A 27,442-nucleotide genomic window follows, 5' to 3' on the forward strand; every position below is an offset into this window, starting at 1 on the left:
GTACCTTACATGTAGGATTCTGATTTCCAAGCTGGTAGGTTGTTCCAGGCCTGGAAGGCCGTAGCTGAGGCAGTATCGGTGTGCCGCTAGGGGCTGCTGCTGTGCTGAAGTAATTATGGCGTGCTTGCTGGTGTTTACTGGGGACACTTCATTCAGTTTAATTGGACTTTGTTATTAGACAATCTTTTTCTTCATGATAGTAATTTTTAGGATAATAATGCCTTTGAAGAACAAAAGAATTTACCTATTTAATCTATTGAATGCTTAGCAATTAATAAACATTTTGTACTAATTTTTTGCTTTAACATTCTGTAACCCGTTTTATGGAAGGGGAAATTCATTTGAATGTCTCCATGGAAGACCCAGCTGTGCTAGAAGTGCGTGTGCAGTTGAGTCCAGAGCTGGCCTCTCAGACTTTGTCTGGAAGTCTGGGGCATAGGTTCGGTCCTGTCGCTGTAAGGACCGAAAACATGCCTGGAGTTTATGGATTGCTCTATATGCAGTGATCAGGGAGCTTTAAATCTGAAGCTGCTGCTAATACCAGTATGAATGCTGCAGCTGGCCTGGCTGGTAGCGTGGTGACATTGTGATACTTCACTGGGTTGGAAGCCACTTCAGGGTCTTTCTTATTCGGAGGCTGTTGTGGAGAGCAAGGTGTGCGACTGCTGGCAAGGAGGTGATGGAGGGGTGTCAGCGCACACGGGTGCGTTGGAGATAAGAGAGCCAGTGCCCTGCTTGGGGAGGAACAAGAAGTACTGACTACCGGTGACTGACCAGCATCCGGGTATAGATAGCCACCTGTGCATGACATTGGAAAGATGGGTGGGTCTCTTAAGCTACGGTGTTTCATTTCACAAAATCTTTAAATATAATATGCATTGCTTATTTTTCAGTCTACGAGATGAGAAAGTGCTTTTATCACAAATACCGGTCTGATTAGGTATGAGAATTTACTTTCCAGGATTAGATTACAGCTGTTAATTTTTTTTTTTTTCCCTTTCATCGGCAGTGGTTGAGGATGATAGAACATAGCTTTTGCAAAACAGATTGTATAGCAAAAATTAGTAAATGGAAACTTTCTCCCTACAAAATGGCCCTCTTCCTCATGTGAAGAACTGCTTCCACCAGCTTCTGCAGACTTGCTTCATTTCAGTTGCAGCAGGACAAAAATATTCCCATGTGTATGAAAAAAAAATCAGATCATGTCCTGGCTTTGGATTATTCTATGTATGCTTCAACTGGGCCAAGGTAACTAATAAATCCCCAAGATAATATCAATTTAAACAGGTTATTCTTGAAAGGAAAATAGAAGTATTTACAGGGTAATGGCAATGCTGTGTATGTCAAATTAGCTGAACTACCACTTGTGCTGCCTTTTTTTTTTTTTTTTAATTTGCAGTTACCAAAAAGCTTTTGCGTGTGAAGACATGTAAGACACCTTGCTTTTACTTTCTTTCCTTCCACCCCCGACCCCCATCTAATTTGCAGGAGAAGTAGATGGCAAGATATGAAAGGCTGATATAGTTGGATCCAAAAAAACTGATCCCAAAACTATCCAATGATTTATTTATTGTTTTCAGACAATATATCCGATCTCTGATGATCACTGTGCATGGCAAAGTTGCACTGTAATTAGAAAAATTAAAAAAGAATTTAAAAAACCCCAACACTGTGTTGTGGTTTTCACGCTGACATGGTACTCATGTTCCTCTATTCAAGTTTTGAGTTGTACAAGACGTACAAGTGGAATGCATAACAGGTAAGCTTGTTTTAAAGAAATGTTCAACGATAAAACTTAATCACAATTGTATGGAAGAGCTGCCAACATCGTAGCAAAATGTTTGTTACCTGAGGCACAAAACATGCTTGTTCTCTTGAATGTAATAATAGATTGATAATGAAAAAGGAGACGTTTCTTGCTAGTGTTTTTCCCCCCCCCGTGCAGCCATGTAGTATTCTGTAGTGAGCTGGATGACAGTTCCCAAATTGGGGGTTGCACAGCCCCCGGTGGATTTACAGCCCAGACGAAAACTGTTTGAAAAAGTCAAGACTTGTGGGACTGACAACCAGGAAGAGCAGTTGCAAGTGGGAGACCATAGAAACTGCTGGAATAAGGAATAAATGTTAATTTGTGATCATTAAAATAGTGTTTGCCAGAAATTGCACTCCTGTGGTTAATCTTATAACCACAGGTATTGTGGGAACAGAAATAAAGTGACTGAATAACCAGTATGTCATAGATGCTGAATTAGAATTCGATTCACATTTTCTGTGTGACTTAAAGCCCACAGTTTATTGCATTGCCTGAAGTTACCCCCGCAGAAATACCCTCAGAAGCCCCTGTGCATTTTTCCTGCTTTTTTCTTTTGCTGATGCAGTTGCCGCCCAGCTCACTTTGGAGGACTCTGTAACTTCTTTGGGAGGTTGACCAGAAGTAATTCCTCCCTTTTTGTGATTACCAATCTATCACCATGCTCCGAAAGAGCGAGCGTGTTTTGTGCATCTCCCCTTGCCTCCGTGCCCCCGACGTTTCTCGAACAGACCGCTTGCGTGGACGCGTTCTGGGCTCTCGGTGTAAATCGGCGATGAAGCTGGCTGCAGGCCGACACTGGCTCAGGTACTTGGCTGCATTTTGTGTTTGGCTCCTCGGGAAATGCAAAAGTTCTAGCTGACCCGCACTCCCATCCCCCCCGGCTTGGCTGCTAAGAGTCTCTGCAGGTTTTAATTGTTCGCGCTTAGCTGTCATTTACCTTGGAAGACAAAATATTTACAGATTGCTTATGAAATCTTTGTTCATTTAAAAAAAATATTCCTGGTCAGTGTGACCGGAGCTGAAAGGACACACTGATCCCCTGGTTTCTTTGAATAAATATATATTTTCCATATATATGCGTTTTCAGTAGGATGTTAAATGCGCTTTGGTGCACATATAAAAATAGCAAGGGTTTATCTGTTCTTGTCTCCTGTCTACGGGGGTGGCTGTAAACCAATGCTGAGGGGAGAGAAAGAGCACCGTTGACACGTGTGACACTGACTGTGCTTTGCTAATTGGGTCACTGTCAGTGAGATAACAGTTTGGGTCAGACGCCAGGTCAGCATAACCTGGGCAAAATCAACCTTATCTGTGGCAGGACCAAATACCAGCAGCCACCCATGACATGATCTAGGAAATTAAGTAATGTGTTTATTGTAAATTTGTTATTGTAACCGACCTAGTAAAATTGTTTTCCTAGGATAAGTTGAAACTTTTATAAACAACCCAGCAAAGGGCTTATATGAGAAAATGGGTGGGATGCCAAGGTGTGACTTGATTTCTTTTATTCCATCTGAAGAGAAAGTATGATTGCAAAAAGGGAAGTGTTTACATAAACTGATAAAAAACTTGAGAATTCAGCAGAACACAGCCACGTGTTCCTGAGCTTTCTTCCATAAAAGTCTCACCATGTCCGGAAGCACCCCATTCGCCTTCACTATGAGGGGAATCATACTTGCACTAGCGCTCACCCTCGTAGGTAAGCCTGCATCTCCCTCCTTCATCTCTCTTTCCCAAAATTTCCTTAAGTTCTGTGGTAACAATTGGATCTAGACTAAACGTTACTCATCTGGTTTTCCATCTCCTTTTGCAGGTAGCCAGAAGTTTGACATTGGTAAGTACATTTCCTTCTATAACCCTCTTTCAGTGACTTCTTTGTTGTGATTTCTACTTATTAGAACATGTTTGCAAGTATTGTGAAAATGGCCGTTATTCCCCACAGACCCTGGATTCAGCAGCAGAAAGAGCCACTTGTACAGTTATGAGGGCTGGGTGTTGAATGGCCTTCAAGAAAAAAGCTTCGCCAAAGCTGGCGTGCGCTTCAGCAGCAAACTAGAGATCAGTGGGCTGTCAGAGAACACTTACCTCCTCAAGGTACCGTGTCTTCTTCCAAACCTACCGCATGACGGTGAACTATAAATCACAGTTATAATCACATCTGGGTAATCTGTGGTTTAGGAGAGCTGTAGGAAACGCAACTGGAGGCTCAGTGCTGTAGATGTCAGAGAATGATCTGCAACCTGAAGTTTCAGAAGTGACGGGTGATTTGGCATCCAGTCATTTCCGAGTGTTTTTTGTGGAAATTGTTCCTAGCAAGTGTTCCTCAAGACTTTGTGTCGAAAATAGAGATGCCAAAATCGGGCATTCTGTTAGAAAACGGTTATTTCTAACTCAAGCCTGCTCCAAGTTTAAGATTCGATTTTAGTCTCATCACACATTCCCAACTTCTGTTTTACATTGGTATGTAAAATCATTGTCATGCAGGCAATTAATAAATGTAGACTTAAAAAGTGATAAAAGCTCAAGATAAAAAGTGATAAGTGATAAAAGACGGATTAAAAAATGAAAGGCTTAGGCAAGGAGCATGTAATAATATTTAGTGTTTGGGTAATGCAGTAAAAGGTCTGTGCGTGTGAAATCATGCCTCTGCCGACATCAATAGAGACAGGACCTGACCCATCTGAAATAAGTATGTTTCAGAAAAATACTTTTATTTGTCTGTTTAATTTAGTTACAAATCAGAGCTGCTTCTTTTTGGGCACTGAGTTCAGTGACAGAGCTCTCACTGGTTGTAGTTGAGCTGGAGATCTCTCTTCGATGAGGGCAAGGTGTCAAAATTACGGGCTAGGGCTTGCATTTCACACTGTAGTCTTCATCCTAAAATTCTTCTATAGCGTGCACCAGGCTGCGCTCTGGGGCACCTAAACTGGCACTGACTTTGCCAAAGTTACTGAAATTGCTTCTGATTTACATTGTGTCTCAGTATGGGGGGGGGGAAGGTTTCTAAATACATTGCTTGTTATTAGAAAAAAATAGGTTGATTTAAGCAATTCACAAATATGAATCAAATATACCAACCAGTTTACTAAAAAAAAATAAATTGGAAGGCTATGAGTTAAAATGCAACGTTCTAAAACTATATTTTTTTGACATTTAGAATGATATAAACTTTTTAAATGCTAAATTTCACCTAAAGCAGAAAATTTATTTTAAGGCTGAAAAAATAAGGAGAATTTTATTTGATTTTTTTTTAATTACTTTTTGAATCAGCCTTTCTTCCTATACGGTTAATGCAAGTTAAATGCTTAAAGTGTCCCTGGGAGATAATAGTGATATGTGAACTGCTTCTGTAAGATAAAATAAAACTGCTGAGCCCACAGGGTTTGTACAATGGTTTTACAACAGTGCAAGGAAAAGACGAAGGAATGAACTGCTGTACGAATTTCTAAGGCTACATTTGGAAGGAAAGAGTATATAACTAGCGATCATGTTGATTTCTTCCAATCTGTTTGCGTATTTAGTACCAAAGTAATTTTATTCACGGAAGTCTCTTTTCTTAATTTCCTTCCAGATCCGCTCTCCGCAGTTCGAGGAGTACAATGGCATCTGGCCCAGGGACCCGTTTACTCGATCTTCCAAAATCACCCAGGCGGTTTCTTCATGTTTTACCCGGCCCTTCAAGTTTGAATACAATAGCGGACGGATTGGAAACATTTATGGCCCAGAAGACTGCCCCGATATGTGTATTAACATAGTGAGAGGAATACTGAACATGATGCAGATAACCATTAAAAAGTCACAGAATGTGTATGAATTGCAAGAGGTTTGTTTATTCTATTCTAAAACTACTTCATTGAAAGGATGTGTTCTCTTCAGGTGCTCTTCCTTCAAGTTTCTCTTTATTTGCATCTACTTTGAAATGTTCATCAAAAAAAGACAGTTTTCATTCACATAGAAGAAAACGCTTGTGTATGTGTTGAATGAATCATCTGAGCTGGATTCTCTTTAAGACATCTGTCTTTAAGACTTAACATACAGCTCTCTGAAGAAGAAAAAAGAATTATTAGCTGTGCCTGTCTTTGTTATATGGCTTCCTTGTGATACAGCTGCTTGATCCATTTTATTTGTTCATTGTTGATATTAATTAATTGATTACTTTTTCATTTTAAACTCAGTCCCCTGACTGAGGAGTGTTCACATGTCTATTTTTTAGTTCAATAGGATTAGTTGTGTGTCATGGTAACAGGTTTCAAAACATAATTCAGACTGTTCAGTAGGTCCTTACCTTCCTACTGCTCCTTCAGAATCTTCATTCAGTAAAACTTCTCACACAGTGGAATCCTGATATAACTGGGAAGTCTCATAATCTCTATTGATGTGCACAGGCTGGCATTGGAGGTGTTTGCCACACAAGGTACGTCATCCAGGAAGACAGGAAGAACAGCCGAGTCTCCGTTACCAAAACTGTAGACCAAAATAATTGCCAGGAAAAAGTGATAAAGAGTGTTGGAATGGCTTACATCTACCCTTGTCCTGTCGACATGATGGTACGTGAGATGTGAAAAGATCGTCCTAACTACAGGCTTGACCATTCTCTTCCCATTCACTCTTTGGGTCTCTCTGTCCTCCTCCAGAAGGGAAGGCTCATAAAAGGGACCACGGCTTTCTCCTACAAACTGAAGCAGTCAGACAGTGGTACCCTGATCACAGAAGTGGTGTCGCAGCAGGTGTATCAGATCTCACCACTCAGTGAACCTACGGGTGTTGCTGTCATGGAAGCAAGGTAGGTGGGACACGGGCTTGCTTCACAAAGTGAGCACAATTACAGATTCCGGCGGTCCCTTTCACCCCTAATTGAAGTGAAATGGGAATTGAGCTCCACAGCAGTTGGGTAAAGCTGTGAGCGCTCATACTTGGGGTTTCCACACTCCTAAAAATTCACTGAACCATTCTCTCTTTGTACCCTGGGAAACCTGGTGCTACAATCAGATGGAAAAGAAGGAAAAAAGCTCTTTTGCTCACTTATACCATAAGAACGCAACTTTACTACTCTGTCCTGAAAAAGGGCTAATTTATAGTGCCAGGAGGAAGATGGTGCACATAGAAATAAGATCATTGATTACACTGTCAATAATTCTCATTCAGAAGACAGTGGTTTAGCTCCTCAGAAGCTATTTCATTGCAGATAACTCTAATACTCTTTTGTTCCAATGCGAAGACTTTATCCATTAGCAAACTAAGTTTTTACTGTTATAAGAAAAATGATTAAAGAATAAAACTGCTACCATCACAGTATCACTGAACCAACAAACAGCCAAGAAGGAAGAGAGCTAATTCGTTCTTGTCTCTTGACAGACAACAACTCGCCTTGCTTGAAGTGAGGAGCGAACGGGGGAGCGCCCCAGACATTTCCATGCAGAACTACGGAAGCCTTCGTTACCAGTTCCCATCCGTATTGCCACAGATGCCACTGCAGCTAATCAAGACGAAAAACCCCGAGCAAAGGGTATAGTATTTTTAGGTCTTCAAATTGCTTTCCTAATTAAAAAAAACCAACCAAACAAAACAACAATAAAAGAGTAATGATCATAAATTACAGAGGATTTAATTACGTATTCTCTCTCTCTCATGTTTTGTAACAGATAGTAGAAACACTGCAACACATAGTCCAGAATAACCAACAAGATTTCCACTACGATGTTCCGTACAGATTCTTGGAGCTCGTCCAGCTCTGCCGGGTAGCAAGTGCTGATACTCTTGAGTCCATCTGGAGACAAGCTTCAGATAAACCCCGCTACAGGTATTTCATTGTATCAGCTTATAAGAAACCTTTCCATTTTTGGAGAATTGAGAGCTAAATTTAAGGATTTTTTTTTTTTTTTTACCCCGCTTGCAGGCGATGGCTGCTGAGTGCAGTTTCTGCTGCAGGCACTACAGAAGCACTCAAATTCATTAAGAGCAGAATTCGCAACGATGACATTAACTACCTTCAGACTCTTCTAAGTGTTTCTTTTGCTCTCCATTCAATGAGAGCTGATGAAGACACTGTTCCAATAGCAGCAGTGAGTAAATCTGTGTGAATCTTTCTGACCTGATAACAAAAGGAATTATAATTAATGACAATCTTGATTATAAAGTACCTGAGAGACTGTATTCCCCTCTGATGTATACCAATTTTGTGCAAATGTTGAACCAGGAATTTCTTTTGGCGCTACATACATGAGAGGAGACACAGCCCCGTGTCTTCATTTTGTTACATGGATACAGAAGTCATTCGCCCATAACAGTTTCTGAGCGCAATTCCCATTTTAGTTTGCTGGGATCACATTTCATACCTTCTACAAACTGCAAAACTTCGTCCACTTCAATCTCTTACTTATGAAACAAATGGTGATTTGTATGTTATGTCATTTGAATAGCTCTTTTGATTACAAACTATTCCTATAAACTGTAAAGTGCTGCAAGTGAAAGTATTAGTGCAAACTTCAAATATTTTGACACTATAATGAATAACTTATTCTGAATAGGATTTTCCCCATCTTTAGTCAATATTCTTCTTCTCAAATAGGAAAAAAAGGATATTATATGAGAATGCATCATTAGTATAATTGAGTTACACGTTGTTCTAAGGATACTCTATTTACAGATTGATGTTTACCCATAATCTCTGGATTTTCAGTGTTATGCTCAGTTGAGGAAAATCAAAATGATGCTATGTAAACTTGATATATATATATGCTTATTTGTATTGAAACTAGTGGGGAGTTAAGCTCCTAAGTGAAGTTGCAAATAAAATGTCTACAAGCTCATTTAATTTGTTTAGATGTGAACAATAATCATTATGAAACTGCTCCCCTCAGACAAGCTCTGATGATCTTCCTGGTCTGAAAGCTATGTCGAGCACTGTATTAAATACCAAATAAGTTATTTCCCCTTTTTTCCCCACAGGATTTAATGACCAGTTCTCGAATTCAGAAAAGTCCTGTGCTTCAGCAAGTTGCCTGCTTGGGATACAGTTCTGTGGTCAACAGATACTGTTCTCAGATCTCAGCTTGTCCCAAAGAAGCTCTTCAGGTGGGTGTTTTTTTCTCAGGTTGTTCTTAACAGCTTAGTAATGTTCATTACATTAGCTTAATTCTTTTAAGATACAGTATAAAAATGGCAATTGTACTTAGATTTCATAGGGCTCCTTCAGAACAAAGGCAATGAATCATTTTACTGAGGTAGATAATGGCTTCATCATTGAAACCACAGCTTTCACATTGGAAGGTAAAATCCTGAGAGAAGTCATTTCTGAGTAATTTTATTAAAACCAGTTTGTTTATTGCAATAGGCTTTTGGGTGGGTGAGGGGAACACTGTGGTCAATCTCTACATTAGGAAGATAAGACTGAACTGTGCTTTGCCTATAGCCCATCCATGACCTGGCAGATGACGCTATCAGCAGGGGCCGTGAAGACAAAATGAAACTGGCTCTGAAGTGCATTGGTAACATGGGAGAGCCAGCCAGCATCAAGCGCATCCTGAAGTTCCTGCCCATATCTTCATCCAGCGCTTCTGATATCCCCACCCACATTCAGATTGATGCCATAATGGCCTTGAGAAAAATAGCTCAGAAGGACCCCAAAACAGTAAGTATGATCTGCCAGAGATTTCTTTACTTAGAGAATTAGGGAACGTATACTGTAAAGGGTAATGAATGTAATGGTATCATGTCTGTGGATTCAGCGTGTTTTAAAAAAAAAAAGATTATTTTTTGAGAACAACACAATACAATTTTATATTTTAGCTGATGTTTTATGCTAAGCTGTAATAATTGTTAGTCAGTAGGAAGCTTCCAGAAGGATATCAGCAGTGTTTCTTTAGTCATCTGTCATAACCATTTAAGTCCTGTGCTAGTTATATATGGTGGAAATTTAGACACCTAAAAGTCAGACAAATAATTTCACCTGCCTTTATAGTCAAGAGGAGAGAGACACACTTTCTATTGACCTCCTAGGCGAAATGTCAACATTGCTCTGCCTCTTTCAGACCCTTCCCTTGGGGTTGGATGAGTCACCACTGACATCCCGCTGAGACAGCTGGTGCAGAGGGCGTAGGCAAGACTCCTGCCTTTCAGACAGTTTAGATACAGGAGCTATAGGAGACAGCATCCACTCGGACTGTCTTTGGTGAGCTGCTGAAGCTCCCCTTTAAAAAGCGGTCTAAAATAGTGAAGCATGCTCACCAGGTCAGTGGGGTTGCTCCAGAGAATGGATTTATCTTATTATCTACCATTGTTTCATTTGAAGTTATTCACCAGCCTTTGAATGTCAGTAATGCAAAAAGCTGCGCTGATGTCTTTTTGGTTGTGGTGGGTTGGCCCAATACATCGATACCTGGATGTTTGTTTCAGATTCAGTGCTGCCCTTCTCCATGGGGCTCTTCCTCCATGGCCCCTTCAATTGCCTTACTAAAACAATGGGGAACCAGGCAGTAAAAAAGATCAGGAAACCTTTGTGTAGAACAATGTCCCCCTCTCCCATATTTCTTGCCAGTTATGTGTGGATCCAGTCTGCTAAAAAAGTCTCAATTATTGCTAATTGAGACACTGTTTTCTCTCTGCAGGTGCAGGTATATCTCATTCAGATCCTTGCAGACCAGTCGCTTCCCCCCGAAGTGCGAATGATGGCTTGTGCTGCTATCTTTGAGACAAGGCCTGCCCTTCCTTTAATAACAACAATAGCTAACGTGGCAATGAAGGAGAGCAATTTGCAAGTGGCCAGTTTCGTGTATTCCCACATGAAGGCTTTGTCGAAGAGCACGTTGCCGTACATGTACAACGTGTAAGTAGAGACAGGGACGAAGGGCTGGAGCACCCCTCCTATGAAGACAGGCTGAGAGAGTTGGGGCTGTTCAGCCTGGAGAAGAGAAGGCTCCGGGGAGACCTTATAGCAGGCTACCAGTACCTGAAGGGGGCTACAGGAAAGCTGGGGAGGGGCTGTTTGCAAGGGCAGGTAGCAACAGGACGAGGGGCAATGGTTTTAAACTAGAGCAGGGCAGGTTTAGATTAGACAGTGGGAAGAAGCTCTTTACAATGAGGGTGGTGAGACACTGGAACGGGTTGCCCAGGGCGGTGGGGGAGGCCCCATCCCTGGAGACATTCAAGGCCGGGCTGGATGAGGCCCTGAGCAACCTGATCTAGTTGAAGATGTCCCTGCTTACTGCAGGGGGGTTGGACTAGATGACCTTTAAAGGTCCCTTCCAACTCAACACATTCTATGATCTATGATTCTAATAAGTTCTGTTACATTCCTGTTAGTGAGCACTGCGTGTGTGGACAAATTGAATTCAGTTTATATTCCGACAGGGTGCAGCTTATTTCAGGGTATGATTACCTTTCTCATTTTCTTTAGATCTTCGGCTTGCAATATCGCCCTTAAGCTGCTGGCCCCCAAACTGGACAGGCTGAGCTATCGGTATAGCAAGGTCATACGTATCGGTGGTTACTTTGGTGAGTAAAAGCGTTTCAGCGACCAGGAAACTTTCACTTCAGAAATTCATTCTTAAGAGACGTTTAGTCCTTTGGAGAAATATGTCATTCATGCCTCAATAAGAAATTGAATTAAATGTGACAGTCACATATTTAAAAGCGCATGAGTAGCCATTTACTAATTTGGGCCTAAACAGTTAAAATATATGTAATTATATATCTTAGAGTTGGCAATGGAAAAAGCTGCAGAAATACGATCTTGAATGATAAGCAGAATGGTTAGGAAAAGTATGTGTCTTTTGTTTACTTCTGCCATAGATAACTATAAAGTTGGTGCTGCTGGAGATGTCTTTGTTATGAACAGCCCCGGAACGATGTTCCCATCGGCAATAATTTCCAAGCTGATGGCATATACTGCAGGGTCAGTGGCTGACTTGGTGGAGGTAAGTATTTGCCTAAATCGATAATAAAACAAATTAAAATTAAAATTGACCACAAAGTTTCATCTCTGTAAGTTATGTTTCAGACTGCTCCTTCTCATGCTCTTTCGGTAGGCTGGTGTCCGCGTGGAAGGCCTCACAGACGTCATCATGAAACGAAATATCCCGTTTGCTGAATATCCCACATACAAAAAGATAAAGGAGATTGGAAAAGCGGTAGGTATTTTCAGTAATGCAATATGTGGGTTATATGAAGGGGTATTTAGTGAGGCTTCTCCTACGAGTTAAGCCCTGTCTCACAAGGTAAACTACCCGCCTATCAGCCAGCTCGAGTACTTCTGTGAAGGAGAGACCTGCAGTGGGACTGTAGGGGACATCCCTCCTGGGACGGTTGAGGCAGTTTCTGCAAACCCTCACTCTGCCCTGCGGAGGAAAGGGGAAGGGCAGGCATTTTGCAAGAATATACCTTTGTCTTCAAGAGAAAAGGTGATTTGTGGCTGTGATTTCAAACTGGGCTTAGTGGTACTAATGGCCCAGACCCTCTACGTAAATGCTATTGCACCGGAATACAAAAGGCTGGACAGAAGGCTATTCGGGGGCATCTCAGTGACAGGGAGCAAGTCTGAATTAGTGACGCTGTGCTATTTACGAAGCACAAAAGAAAAGCAAGCAGCAATAGAAAATTGCAGCTTGGTCAGGGATGGGTTTGATCATCTTGCTGAATTACGGTTTCTAAAGTGTTGCGCAAAGGAACTTTGCTTGTTTCTTTACCTGTTCCCTAGCTGCTGGGATGGAAGGAGCTGCCAACAGAAGCCCCCTTGATATCAGCCTACTTGAAACTATTTGGCCAAGAGCTGGCCTACGTCAACATCAATAAGGAAGTCCTGCATCAAGCTATGAAGGTACCAGGGACCCCTACTTTTCTTTGCAAGATTTGACACCATTCTACTTGTATATCCCAACGTCTTGGATCTCTGTTTTTACTGCAGACTGTGCTAGAACCCGCTGATAGGAACGCAGCAATGAAGAGAATTACCAGCCAAATCCGCAATGGCATTGCAGGACAGTGGACACAGCCGGTGTGGCTGGGAGAGCTGCGATACATCGTTCCCACCTGCACCGGTCTGCCACTGGAGTACGGGTCCTACATCACCGCTCTGGCACGAGCGGCAGTCAATGGTGAGTTGGGAAGGACGAGATCAGGTGTGGGAGCTCTGAGCAGGGGATGAGAGGGCCGGGCTGAGAGGGGCTGGAGAAAAAAGTGGAAAAATAGTAACTTAGAAAAAGAACTACTTTTTGTAGTGGAGGGGAGGTAGTGAAGACGTTTGAAGAGAAGCTGGACACAGCTGATTTCTGACTCATCTTTGAATGGACTGAGGACAGAGAGAATGAAGTGAGAATCTGGGAAACCAGAGAGAGAAAGGTCACAGCATTCTAGGCCATAAAAAACAAGAGCCACTTTGGGAGCTGACACAGACATGGGCAGAAGGAGGTGGCTGCTGAGGGATGCACACACATGCTAAGCAGGATTCAATGGTGATTTAAACAGAGAAGAAAAGAGAACCACTAGTAATGTTAGAGAAGGCAGGAAGAGAAGAGGGCTTGTGAAAAGAGACAGAGCGCTCTGTTTTTAAAGAATAAGTATGCAAGCATGAATACTTATCAAGAAGTTAATTCAGTTGTGGTGCAGCAGACTTTTAATTCTGGCAAAACTGACCTTTCCTTCTGCTGACACCACATAAGGAATGGAGGGTGAAGTACATGCACTTGAGCTCTTTATAGAAGTCTCGTATGTGTCCGCTCTTTGCTGCTCTTGGTTTTTGGTTTGTTAGTTTGTTTTAATAACATCTTTGAACCCCTACCCCTTGTTTTTTGGGTGTTTTTTATTTTTTGTTTGATTTTTTTTATTTTTATTTTTGTTTGTTTGTTTTAAATAACATCCTTGTGGCCACGTTGGAGAGGTATGGATTGGATGGATGGGCTACAAAGTGAGTGAAGGCTGTCTGGACTGCTGATCTCCAAGAGTTGTCAGCAGATGAAAGTCTAATTGGTGGCTTGTTATGAGCAATGTTCCTCCGTCATTAGCACTTGTTCATTCTCTCTTTTAACAATCTGAACTTTGGAACAGACGGCACCCTCAGGAAGCCTGTGTCAATGATGACAGAATTGGTGGGAGCAGTCACTGCACTGGCGGGTCAGGCTGCTGCCCCAGGGGACCCTGAGAGTCTGGAGGAGATGGCCTGACAGCAGTGCAATGCTATTTGACAAAGGCAATGCAAAGTCCTCCACCTGGGATGGAATAACTCATGCAAGTGTACAGGCTGGGCATCACCCAGACAGAAAGCAGCTTTGCAGAAAAGGGCCAGGGAGGCCTGGAGGACAAGCTGGTATAGTGAACCAGCAGTGTGCTCTTGTGGTGATGAAGGCCAACTGCATCATTGGCTGCAATAGCAAGAGCCGAGCTAGCACGAAAGTTGTTTCTCCCCTCTATTTAGCACATCTGAGGCTACATGTGGAGTATAATGTCCAGTTTTGGGTCCACGGTACAAGAAAGATGTTCACACTTGATGTGAGAAAAGATTGGAGAGCAGGGTTTGTTTAGCCTGGTTGCCCACCACTCACTCTGTCTTCTGGCTCCTCACCTTTCTGAAATTTTAATGTTATACTAATTAACAAACTTTTCGTTTGGACTGGCTCTTTATTTTCTTACTATATTTTTATTTCTATTTTCAATATGCTGCATCAGAACCCTTGCCTACAGAACAAACTTTCTGGATATTTTCAGTGTTTTTCAGACTCATAAAAGATCTCATGTACCCCAAAGTCTGTCTTGTTTTCCAGCTATGTTTGTGGTATTAACAAAAATATTATCTCTTCGTGAAAATTCTGTCGTGCTGAAATTCAAATCCTTTCTTTCACTTTTACCATGTTTAAATTTTGTTCTGTCGTTTGCAGTTGATGGAAAAATAACCCCCCCTTTAACTGGAGATTTTAGACCTTCCCAGTTGCTTGAATCCACCATGCAGATTCGGTCTGACATAAGCCCAAGGTATGGCAGGTTTCTAGGTCTTTACACATGATGGAGGTTTCTTTATGAAAAGGCAGAACCACATGTTAAAAAAGAGCACCTTTCTTGCATTTGACCACTTCACTCTGTTTCAGCTTATACGTACATACAGTGGCAACGATGGGTGTCAACACAGAATACTTTCAACATGCTGTTGAGATTCGAGGCAAGGTCCTGACAAGAGTGCCAATGAAGTTTGATGCCAAGATAGACATGAAATTGAAAAATATTAAGATTGAAACAAATCCATGCCATGAGGAAACTGAGATAGTGGTTGGAAGGTATGGTAGCGTTACTTCAGAATACTTCCATTGCTGAAACCTTACAAAGTTCACTATTCACGGACACCTCCTACTGAGGTTTCTAGATAGGCAGAGTGGCTTTTCAGTGTGCAGCAGAATGTTTGGGATGTAGACCAAGAAAGAGAAATAGAGGAGTTAAAAGTCAAAAGCTACCAAAATTATTTAGGAGTTTAACTTTTATTTTAGTTTACTAATTTGTGGTTTTAAATTTTATTTGTTTATAATTTTATTGTCTTTTAGGGTTTTTAATTTTTATTTTTAAATTAATGCCTTCCATGTTTTGGAAATTTTTTAAAATTTATCCAGATTTTGAAAACTTCCTGTGATATAAGGAACTGATGTTTGTCATGAACTCTTATTTGTCTTTAATAAAATTTATAGTTGCATATGCAATCCCTGTGTTCAAACAACATATGTCTGTGCTGTCACATGATACTGACAGGGACATACTTAATTTAATCCAAAGACAAGGGGTTGGAATAATTTACCATTTTTTGCGCATATCTCAACAGACACAAGGCTTTTGCTGTATCAAGAAATATCGGAGAACTAGGTGTTGAAAAGAGGACCTCCATTCTCCCAGAAGGTGCTTCATCAAATATTGTGGAAGAACCTTTCAAACCATCAGAGAGAGCTTCCGGTGAAGGTTTCACAATGGTAACCTATTCCTTTTTGCTTATATAGTAATATTTACCCTCTCTGTGCTGCACATGTCTGCAGTTTTACTCTTGCCTATGATATGCTCCCAGTGGTATTCACATACTCATCTCCAACACAGCAAGAAGCTGACAGCGAGCCAAGGAAACATGCTTATAGCTCTCAAGAGGATCTTCGCCATGGCACAGGAAGAAAAACTCATAAACGAGACATTTGCATCAAACTGCATCGTCTTGGTTGTCAGCTCTGCTTTTCCAGAAGGTCACGAGATGCCAGTTTCCTAAAAAATACATATTTGCACAGACTAATTGGAGAACATGAAGCTAAAATAGTCTTGATGCCAGGTACAATATTGAGTGCTATTGCTGTCTTGGGTTTGTTGGTACTATTTGAAGCAGTGTAACCTTCTAATGTGTGCAATTGGTGTGTAGTTCAAACAGATGCCGATATTGACAAAATTCAGCTGGAGATTCAAGCAGGATCCAGAGCAGCTTCCAAAATAATTCATGTGGTAAACTCGGAGTCTGAGGAAGAGGATGAGTCATCTCCATATGAGGACATTCAAGCTAAACTGAAGAAGATTCTAGGCATTGAAAATGTCTTCAAGGTAAGAGACTTTGAGCATGGGAGGGGGGAATATTTTGCCATAAATGAAGCCAAGAATTTGAAGTTCAATGTGGAAAGCTGGTGTGGGAAAGCAAGGATGGGGCTATTGAAAAGTGCCAGTGCCAGGCCTGTCAGCCAGTGCCACATCTGGTGGGACTGATCCGATGGGGTGCATCCAGCTGGGACTGCTCCTCCATGCTGGGTGAGATTTCAGCTGGGCGCAGTGGATCTAAGGCAGTTCTGCAGCTTCTGCAGCGGGTGAGGCAGGGAAGTTGTTGTTGTTCCTTGAAAGGCTGATGTGAGCAGCTTGTCTGACACTCAGAGAAGTTTTACTTTGTAAATACAGAACCTGATGGATCCCTTCTCTTGCACTTCTCTTTGAACTGTTTTTGCAGGTTGCAAATAAAACACGACACCAGAAGAAGCAGCCTTCTAAGAAAGGAAACACTATGCTAACAGAGCTTGGGACAGACCCCAATGCAAAAAATCCCTCCAGCTCATCTTCTGCCTCCTCAGCCGTCTCTTCTTCTTCCTCATCAGCTGCTGCTTCTCCTGATCATAAAAAGGCTGCAGATGAGGATAAGAATGATCAAGGACAGCAAGCAAGAAACAAAGATGCAAGCAGCAAGAGCAGTAGCAGTAGTGGCAGAAATAGCAAGAGCAGCAGCAGCAAAAGCAGCAGCAAAAGCAACAGCAAGAGCAGCAGCAGTAACAGCAGCAGCAGCAGTAGCAAAGGTAGCAGCAGCAGCAGTAGCAGCAGCAGCAGTAGCAGCAGCAGCAGTAGCAGCAGCAGCAGCAGAAGTAGCAGCAGCAAAGGTAGCAGTAGCAGCAGCAGCAGCAGAAGTAGCAGCAGCAGCAGCAGAAGTAGCAGCAGCAAAGGTAGCAGTAGGAGCAGCAGCAGCAGGAAGTCAGTGGGTCACCATACCCATGGGCATCACTCAGGACATCTGGAAGGTGGCGGCAGCAGCAGCAGCAGTAGCAGTGGCAGCACATATTCCAAAATATGGGTAACTTTGTCAGTAAATTGATTGATGCTGCTAATGGCCGTGAATCACATTCCTGATGGCAGCTGGCTTTGCATCATAAATCAGAAAAGTATGAGTTGACACAGTAAATTTTAGCAACATAAAATTGCAAGATTTATTCTTCAAACACACCTGCAATCATTGGCTCAGATGTCTACTTCAAAGCATCTCAAAAGTTTCCACAAGTTTGGTGAAACTTTTGTTATAGGCAGGGAACCATTTTTTGGCAATTTACTACTTTCTGTCAATATACATTGCATGTTTCTGTCTTAATTTTGCTTTATATAAGTTACTTCAAGTCTTGCATTATGTGCTTGTGACTAGGCATACAGAACTATGTATGAATGATAATTAGTAACTTAATTCACAGTGCTCAGATTTCAATGTAATTGCAACATTTCTTCTGAGACTTTTAATCTTCTTGTTTTTATCATTTTCAAAGGACGATCATGAGATTTATCAGTATCGCTTTAAATCAGCGCATAGACAAGAGGTGAGTTATTCTTTCATCAGTTAATTAAGTATGGAATATGTCATGAGTCAAATGGAAACCTTAAAGGCAACTTCTTGTCTTTGTTGAGGAAAACTACAGTACTGATAACATTTAGAACACCAAATCAATTGTGGTTGTTCTTCTGAGATGTGTAAAGATGGAGAGCTATGTTCTCCTTCATGTTGTGCACGTGATACCATTTGTGGCTCTGCAAAGTAGATGCAAAGCTCTACCAAAGCAGTACAAGGGACTGGGGACGCACTCTGGAGGAAGAAAGACCCTACCATCAAGATCTTAGTTCATTTGACTGGCTTTGATCACTCGGTTTCTTGGATTGTAACCACTGTTGATACACACTGGGATGGTACTTTAGTTCAGCAGAATATTCTTACTAGGACGTGAGCCAGCCAGGAGCAGTGTACTTGATATTAGTGTTCCTCAAAAAGTAAAAAGTTCAGCTGTGTCTGTCCATTCAGTTGATCCTTTCTATTCTTTTGGTCCATTCAGTGTCCTCCAGTTGATCAGGCTCTTCCAGAAGTAAAATGAATCAGTTCTGGTCTTTCATATTGAATTGAGAGGCTGGTTCAATTAGACTTGCTCTGGTCCACCGTTTTTTCACACAGGGAATTCTCATCTAGACTTGTTCCTTAGTTGTCTCTTCTGAAGGGTCAGATATATTTGGGTAAACAAGATTTTTCAGAGCTAGATCACATGTACTAAGCAGGACAAAGCATATCGCAAGTCATGGAGCTACTTGGGTTTGAAACACAAGTTTACCAACACCAAGGGCCATGACAGAGAGCATTCTGCAGCACTACTCACTGCAATTTCTTCGAGCATGCTTTTAAGTTACCCGCTCGAGCATGATGTGTTTTCTTCTTGCAGTTCCCAAAAAGGAAACTCCCAGCTGACCGACTTAGCAGCACATACTCCTCTACCAGATCCAGTCATGCCTCATCTCGAGCTGCTTCCCGGGTTAGTTGCATCATTTTTAGGGGTTTTCGACAGCTTGGAAGAATGTCAGAGTGGGCGTGCACTTGCAGTAGTTGTACGGCTAGGATAATGGGAAGAGAGAAATATTCTCAACTCTCAGGTATCAATTAAGAGAGACATGCCACCATAGTTCCCATGCACACTTTCCTCTGCAGTGAAGTGAGGGTCCTTCTTACTTGCATCATGACCCTTCCCTCATGGAAATCCCACCCAACAAATGCCTGCAGAGACTGATCTCATGACCTCTGCAACCAGGAGGGAAGCTGAGGTGCTGCAGTGCCAGTGCAAGGACGTTGGTAGTGGAGGCCGAGGCTAAGAGGAGCCTCAGCATCAGGCATGCTCCAGAGGTGACATGTAGCACCTTGGCTCCTCACCACCACCCAGTCTGATGCATGCAGGCTTGCTCTCTGGAGCAAGTGATGAAGTTAAGTCTAATGATGGAGTGAAGGAATTGCAGGCCATAGAATGCTTAAGGCCCTGCTGTCAGAGGAGGGGGTCTTGATGTTGAAGACAACGTCCTGGATTATATTTTGTGCTAGGGTGCTGTGCAAACACAAAACCTGCCTGCGCCACAGAGCTCACAGATGAAGTGTGGGGTAAAAGCCAACAGACCAAACAGACAGATAAACAGGAGGACACCAGCTGGGGGATGTTATTGTTGTGAGAATGAGTGATGAATACAACTGATGGCTGATACTGCTGGTCAAATTGAACCACTTTCATTCACAGGCAAATAGACAGGTATTGACAATGAAGCTGAATTCATATAGTCATTACTGTATCCTAATGATATGAATATTCCCACAGTATCAGCTGTAGCTCAGGAAATGGTGCAAATTTTGGCTCATATAAAATACAATGATAAAAACCATCTGTGCATGCAGACGCACATGCACATTAAAGACATAGGTATGAGAGTTTATAGGCGTGTATATATGTGTGGTACATATGCTGGTTTATATTTGCAGTTCAGTTGCTTATTTTTCATTTATCTAGTTAGATCTTGCATCTAAAATGTTCTACGGTAATTCTTTTATAATTATATTCCTTGCACACTTTCTCCCCCTTCTTCTTAGCCTAAGTTTTTGGGAGATGTTAAAACACCAGTATTGGCCGTTTTTCTTCATGGCATTCACAACGATAAGAAGATAGGAGGCCTCCAGCTCGTGGTATATGCAGATATTGACTCCATCAGGCCCCGGGTGCAGGTATTTGTGTCAAACCTCACAGATTCAAGCAAGTGGAAGCTCTGTGCTGATGCTTCAGTCCTCAATGCTCACAAGGCAGCGGTAAGGCTCAAAAATAGTTATATACAGCTGTATGCATCAGCATGGAAAACTACGTTCCATGCATTTAACAATGGACTGTTTCTCTCTCCAATAAAGGCTTACCTGAAATGGGGCCGGAATTGCCAGGACTACAAGATTTCAACTGAGTTGGTAACCGGGCGGTTTGCTGCCCACCCTGCTGCACAAGTGAAACTGGAGTGGCCTAAAGTTCCTTCAAGTGTCAGATCCATAGCAGAATGGTGAGGTTTTAGCCTTTAGTGACACTCGTTCATGGTATCAGTCAACTGGGAAAAATCAACATCCACCCACAGTTAAAGTACCGGCTATTATTTTATTCTCTGATCTGTCTGAGTACTGCCTTCAGACATAAAAGCTGAGTGGGAGATCATGGCCATCCTATTGTAACGTACAGGAATTCTTTATACTGGCCATAAGTACTGAAAACTGAGGCACAGATCCTGCCTTTCACTGAACATTTGACCAGTAAAGCAGAGAGTGGTCATGAGGACCTAGCCAGTGATCCTGAAGACTCCGTATGCTGCTTACACATGGATGTGAGGCAGCTTGGTTGGGATGTGTCTTGCTTTTCACTTCTCTATTTCACCAGATCTTTCTGATTTGAATTTCTGAAGGTTTTACGAGTTTGTCCCTGGGGCTGCATTTATGCTGGGGTTCTCTGAAAAAATGGACAAGAATCCTTCTCGACAAGCCAGGGTCATCGTGGCTCTAACTTCTCCAAGGACATGTGATATTATTATCAAGCTTCCTGATGTAATTATTAATTATTATTATTACTCTCCTATTTTTTCCTAGTGGAAAAGTGAGATTGTTGCATTTTAATTACAGTGGGTCAATTCTCTAAAAGAAAAATTAACTAAGCATCAGTTTGGGTGCAATGATGAAAACTACTTTTGTTTATTTTCAACCTTTTTATATTACATCCAAGAGCATTCATAGACTGATTTTGTTGATGGAAAAAGAGAGAGCTGTGGGCACTCATAACGGCATGCGTTTCCATCTGTAGTAGCCCCAGAAGTGTTCACCTAAACACTTTTAAAGGGGAGTAATTCATTCTTTCCCAAGTAATATCTGAATGATGAGCCACGCCGCGAGAGAAAACTGCAGGCAGAAGAAAGACCTCATGGACAATGAGTCAGATGAGTTGTTTTCATATAAAGTCTTTGTCAATCAAAGTAAGAAATTGAAATCAAATTCCAAATAGGAGAAAAAGCTGACCTCAGCTGTTTGCTGTGAATACCTGTCACGAGTGTATTTTGAACGTGCTCTTGAATTCCTTTTCAGATGATCCTCTATGAAAAAGCCATGAGGCTTCCCCTGTCACTCCCTGTAGGTCCAAGGATACCAGCTTCAGAGCTGCAGCCTCCCATCTGGAACGTCTTTGCTGAAGCCCCCTCTGCGGTGCTTGAGAATTTGAAAGGTCAGGGTCTAATCGGGTTCAGAAGCATGACGTCCTCAGTGTCCGGAGTTACTTAAGCACCTTCTGAATTTTTCTGGGATTATTTATCTCCAGTTAATTAGGAAATGTGCTGTAATAATGTGAGGACCGTTCAACTGGGAGAGAATATTGTGCATGTAGTACAGAAATCATCAGCATTTCAGGGATCCAGATGCCAATTATCTGATTTGATAACATTTAAAATTCCTGGCAATTATTTTTTGTTAGATAGAGTGTATTTTTCATGCCTTTTTTAGAATTTATGGGTTCTCAGTAGCCCAGAGCCCCTGTAATCCATACAAAAATGTCACATAGTGGAAAAAATATAAAGCTAAAATTATATACCACTAAAAACAAAATATGCCATTTAATGACTTTCTTTTCTGGAAAAGCAAATACTCACTGGCATTTTATTTAACCAGCTCGCTGCTCCGTTTCCTACAACAAGATCACAACCTTTAACGACGTTCAGTTTAACTACACGATGCCGGCAAACTGCTACCACATCTTGGCTCAGGATTGCAGCTCTGACCTGAAGTTCCTGGTGATGATGAGGAATGCTGAAGAAGCCATGAACCTGAAAGCCATCAACATCAAGCTTGGCAGTCAGTAAGTAATTCCTGCCAGACGCTGTGAGCGTGAGGGACTACATCGTCCATGTTTGCCATGAGAGGCGCGTAGATCTGAGCTTCACCGCAACTGTTAGCAGCTCACGGGATTTCAGCATTTCCCTTATTTGCTTTCCATGCACATGGGATGTGATGCTGACAATGTTCCCCTGCATCTTAGGTGACAAGAATACCCCTGATGTCATTTAAGTAGTTGAAATGAGCTTATGCTGTGACCAGTGACATTTAGTGAGCAGGAGAATGCCTTTGTCGCTGTACGCGTGTGAACGGGCTCCAAACAGGCTATGAACGCTCTTCTCCTTAACAGTGACATTGATATGCATCCTGTGAACGGGCAGGTGAAACTGCTGGTAGATGGGGTGGAAAGCCCCACCACGAATGTTTCATACATATCTGCTGGTAAGTGATGCATCATCATCTGTTGTTTCATTTTCACAGACGTTTTAGGAGAAAGAAAGAAAGAAAAAAATCTATCCGTTTGTATTCAATAAGTATTCCTACCTTTCGTTGCAAGGTTAATATTTAAGAACGTGTATCTCTCTAACTTGCATAGGACCATTTAGAAAGACTGATTAGAGTGTAAAGCTCTTTAAGTGGCCAAACTAAGCAAGACACAACTAACATGAAGATCCCTCCTTTTCGTATATTACTGCAGCTCCTGCTGAGTTCCACATTTGAGAAGTGTTTTGGTTATACTAGAAAATTTTGCTTGATCAAAACTTTTTGAAGTAGAGCTTTTCTAAAATTCACCACACTTGTATATCACTGTTATTCCTGATTTGATTTGTAGGTATGGATTTGACTAGCATTCTGAAATACGCTAGGAATAAATATGGAGCTGGAAAAACAGCCTGCTTGCTTCTCTCAAAGCAGGAATAGTTTACTTTCTGTGAAAGGTACAGGAGAACCTTGTTTCATTCTGTGCTATGCAGTCAAGGGCTTACAATGCATGTATTTCCTGACTGTAGAGCTGTTATGTATGAATCAGGCTACATCTTGCTGAAATTGGGTTAGCAACTGCCGGTGGCTGAGCTCTGTCCTATTTGTTATGTACTTGGGAAGCGATAATTGTACTAGAAACGGCTCCAGTGAGAGTCACGGTGTTCTCTGTATTTCCTTACTCCAATGTAGGGTACTCAGGGCCTTGTGTATCTGCACAGCTCTACAGATATTATAGACAGCTCTGTAACAATTTCTAGAAATAAATATGAATGTGTTAATTACCCAAAGAAAAAGGAGTAAATCTGTGATCATTAAAATTGTTTTCCAACTTTTTACAAACACTTATTTTCTATACATACACATTTTTACATTGTTTTGCTGTATGTTTTGTTTCTTGACTAGAACAATTGAGGAATTTCAAGGAAAAGAACATTTTAGAACCGTGACAGTTGCTATTTTCTTTCTTAAAGAAGCTAGGCTGGGCCTGGTTTGGTTTCGGTCTTGCTTTGCTTTACTTTGTTTTCTTTCTAGGTGCTTCTCTGTGGATCCACAGTGAAAAGCAAGGGCTTGTACTTGTTGCCCCAGCCTATGGCATTGAGAAACTGTACTTTGATGGCTACACATTCAGGGTATAGTTCTTCCTCTTCATATGCTCGGGTGTGGAGAATGTATGTGAATGTACGGAGAATTGGTATGTGTGAGTGCAAGAGCATGCAGTGGCAAAACCAAATCTGTGCAGGGCCCAAAAAACACAAAAGGGAAGGTGAAACTACCGGATCGCACAGTCCTGCTCTTTATTTCTGAGTAGAAGTGATCGACAGAAATACCTTATTCTTGTATTGTGTGTTGGGAAATGTGCCTGTGGGCGTACACACACTGAGCCAGCGGTGCATTTGCAAGAAAAATGAGCTTCCAGCTCCTGTCCACTGTTCTTGCAGCTGTGTAATTGTTTAAATCAGCAAAAACGCAGCCATTCTTTTAAAGGCAATTCTTCCAAAACCAATATGAAATGAGAATGTCAGAAATCGGTAAACCACACTGTATCTATCACCTATACTATGAAAACATCCATCAGACAAAAGCTAGACTATATTAATAGTCTACACTATTAATAACTTAACCTACGAGACTGGCACAGTAGGTTTTAAAGGCTTTAACAGTTAAAGACACTGCAGCACCACAGGAGTTTGGCGTCTGACTGTCAGACCCTTTTGAATTCTTAGCAAAGAGATTTTAAATGTTTGTGTATTAACTTATACTGAAAGGGGCCTATATAGCAAAAATCTGCTCCGTAAGTATTATTTTTTTTTTTTAACTTGAAATGGTTTTGATTTTTTTTCCTTGAAGATTCAAGTTGCTTTATGGATGGCAGGGAAAATGTGTGGAATATGTGGAAAATATGATGCAGAATGTGAAGAGGAGTATCGGATGCCCAATGGATATCTAGCTAAAGATGCAGTGAGCTTTGGGCATTCTTGGATTTTGGAAGAAAAGCCTTGTACGGGAGGTATGCAAGCTCTAATAAATTTAATATAATATTTCTGCAGTTATATAGAAAATGTAGAATTAATTTAGAAAATTTAAAATCTGTAAACATTTTGAAGAAAGCATTTTAAAAGGGTTCATTATTAAATTATATTAAGTATTAAAAGTATGTCGGTTTAGAAAGGAATAAGAAATTACAAGTGGAGCAAACAAGCCAAAAAACCCAAGTCAGTTGAAATTAAATAACCAAGCTGAAACAAAATCTTTGTTTCAGTTTTGAAGTATTTTAGAAGATGGTCAGAAAAAAATGTAAGCGTATAAATTCACACAGAATGCTTCGACTTAAGCGCAACAGCATTTTCCAGACAGTATTTGATGCATCAAAAAATCAGATAGGGAGTAGTAATTGTTTTACCTTGGCTGACCATCTGATTTTTGAACCAGTGCAACCTGTCAAGCAGTTCCAGGGACCTAATTACATGGTTGAAATTAAAAAAGCTGTATTTTAAGTGTTTCAGTAGATTAGGATCTTACGGTGTGCTCAGTGCTCCCAGCTGAGGTTATGATGCAACAGCAAACCGAAGTGCTGCAAGGACAACAGGCACGTTGCCTTTGTAAAGACGACTTGTCCTGCTGGCAAGGAGAGGGCTTCTACATGTTTAACTGTACATCGACTGTTATTCTGCTATATGTTTGTAAAGAATAGTTGGCATCAACCTTGCTTTAGATGGATATGGAGTCCGCATGCATGTACACAGTAGTATTCCCATGATTAACAGTGACCACATATTGTGTTTCCATTTAATATATGGTGGAAATGGCTGGAATTTTAGAGATTAAAGCTCATAGTCAGGAATAAATGGTGGTCCATTTAGCTTCTCACAGACTCGTATCTGCTTGTGCTGGGAATCCAAAATGACATCAATACTACTGGCTGGCAGCAATGATTTTTGGTCCCTCTCTGCAGCAATTCTGTCTGAATAAAGGTGGTAATAATGTAATTCTTTAGTGATTATTTTTATTTGGTAAGAAATCCCCCCTTTATTTACAGTGCTGAGTAATTAACACTTTTGAATGTGGTTTTGCAGCTATTCAGTAAGCCAGTTACTTTGAAAAATGTTTATTAGAAAGTACATCAAACTCTGATTCTACGTGCTAATCTAGAAATAAGACAGTTGCATTTGAAATTAGCTCCATATCTAATTAGCTGATTTGAAAAGCTTAACAGTCAGTGATGCTGCTTCACTCCTGGTCAAAATACAGTTTTCACAGAGGGAAGTTGTTTCCAAATTGGCAGTGTTGGCAGATGGGTCCTTCTGGGAAGACCTGAAGATGTTGAATGCGAGCACGTAAACTGTCACCAATGCTTGTGTTACAGCCTGCAAACTGCGACGCTCCTCCGTGAAGCTTGAGAAGACAGTTCAGCTTGCGGGTGTGGACTCCAAGTGCTATTCTACAGAGCCCGTGCTGCGCTGTATGAAAGGATGCTCCGCCACAAAGACTACTCCAGTCACTGTTGGTTTCCACTGTCTCCCAGCTGGTGAGTAAACAGAAATCTTACTCAACAGCAGCTGCACAAAAGTCTAAACAGATTGTGGCTTGACTCGGTTATTCCACTTGAAATGTATGAATAGTCTAACATACGCACAGGTAGGGATGGACTTACTCTGTGGTATTGACTGAAGACCCTTCCCTGTTTTCATTAATACGTAAAACTCTCTTTAGTGAGAGAGACCTTTTTCTGTTGTAATTTCACTACGGTTTCCATTATACCGGAATTTCAAATCTAAACTGAACTCCCGTTGAGCTAACAAGGTAAGGGCAGGGTAACAGCACAGTCAGCATTGTGATTCAGCTGAAAAACTGTGTATTGCAGGTGGTGAGGATTCAGGCACGTCTGATCCTGTGCAGCACCCCGACACGGGGATCCTCCCCTTGTATATTTTTATATATTGGTGCCTTTGGGCGTGATCCTGTTTCACTGAGCTGATTTAGGCAATAGAAGGGCAGGTGTGGTCGGGATTCCTACACATAGGTGCAGTGATGTAGGAGGATGTCTTTTTTACAGGTATATTGTAGATTCTAAGATATTAGATTAGATAGATACAGATTATATCGATGATGGGTTCATGCCTGTTTTCCAAGTTTGTTTTTCCTCTAAGACCACAATGTAATTTCCTAAATGTATTATTAATAAAACTCTATATGGAAGTACTAGTTTTCAAGGTAGAACTGGCTTATTGATTAAGTGGGCTTCCTAGAACATCTCTGCGTGACTTAGACAAATATAAATATGTAAGCTAGTGAGCAGAAGCCAAGCCTGCCGTAATTAATGACTAGTGCATGGTAAATGCTGTACCTTGCAAATGAAGTATACTCCTTACTTTTCATTTTCTTGTTCCCCATCAGATTCGGCTACCAGCCTGACGGACAAACAGACAAAGTTCGACCAGAAGTCGGAGGATATGCAGGACACTGTTGATGCACACGTAGCATGTTCTTGTGAGAACGAAGACTGCAGTGCGTGAAGCTGTACTTTGCAGCACAGGAGAAAACAGACACACTTGAATGTTTTTATTATGTGGTGTAAGAAAACTCATCTTAAGGAATAACAGGGATACTAAATTAAGTGTTTAAGGATGTGTGGAATCTTCCCAAGTAATTTAAAGTATTAAACTTTATTATTGTAGAAACTGTTGTGATTGTCCATAAATATCTGATTTCATAATAAATCCATGCATGGAAAAAATTGTGAATGGTTCCTTATGTCACTG

General features: G+C 41.3%; 1 protein-coding gene across 1 annotated transcript; it reads left to right on the forward strand.

Annotated features, from left to right (window-relative positions):
• The first annotated feature begins 3,442 nt into the window (after positions 1–3,442).
• On the forward strand, positions 3,443–27,196 carry LOC128913969 (vitellogenin-2-like). Its single transcript, XM_054212402.1, has 35 exons — positions 3,443–3,512; positions 3,627–3,647; positions 3,756–3,907; positions 5,385–5,636; positions 6,199–6,360; positions 6,448–6,596; positions 7,169–7,319; positions 7,456–7,613; positions 7,710–7,875; positions 8,762–8,887; positions 9,225–9,443; positions 10,420–10,637; positions 11,208–11,305; positions 11,603–11,727; positions 11,839–11,940; positions 12,507–12,626; positions 12,714–12,903; positions 14,680–14,773; positions 14,887–15,072; positions 15,606–15,750; positions 15,872–16,094; positions 16,182–16,357; positions 16,752–17,363; positions 17,824–17,874; positions 18,760–18,849; positions 19,944–20,156; positions 20,253–20,395; positions 20,789–20,927; positions 21,459–21,594; positions 22,035–22,221; positions 22,549–22,640; positions 23,715–23,812; positions 24,531–24,690; positions 26,047–26,208; positions 27,078–27,196. Exons 1-35 carry the CDS (start codon positions 3,443–3,445, stop codon positions 27,194–27,196), a joined length of 5,505 nt encoding a protein of 1,834 aa, XP_054068377.1.
• The last annotated feature ends 246 nt before the right edge of the window (positions 27,197–27,442 follow it).

This window comes from Rissa tridactyla, chromosome 8, assembly GCF_028500815.1.
Source record: "Rissa tridactyla isolate bRisTri1 chromosome 8, bRisTri1.patW.cur.20221130, whole genome shotgun sequence".
NCBI lineage: Eukaryota > Metazoa > Chordata > Aves > Charadriiformes > Laridae > Rissa > Rissa tridactyla.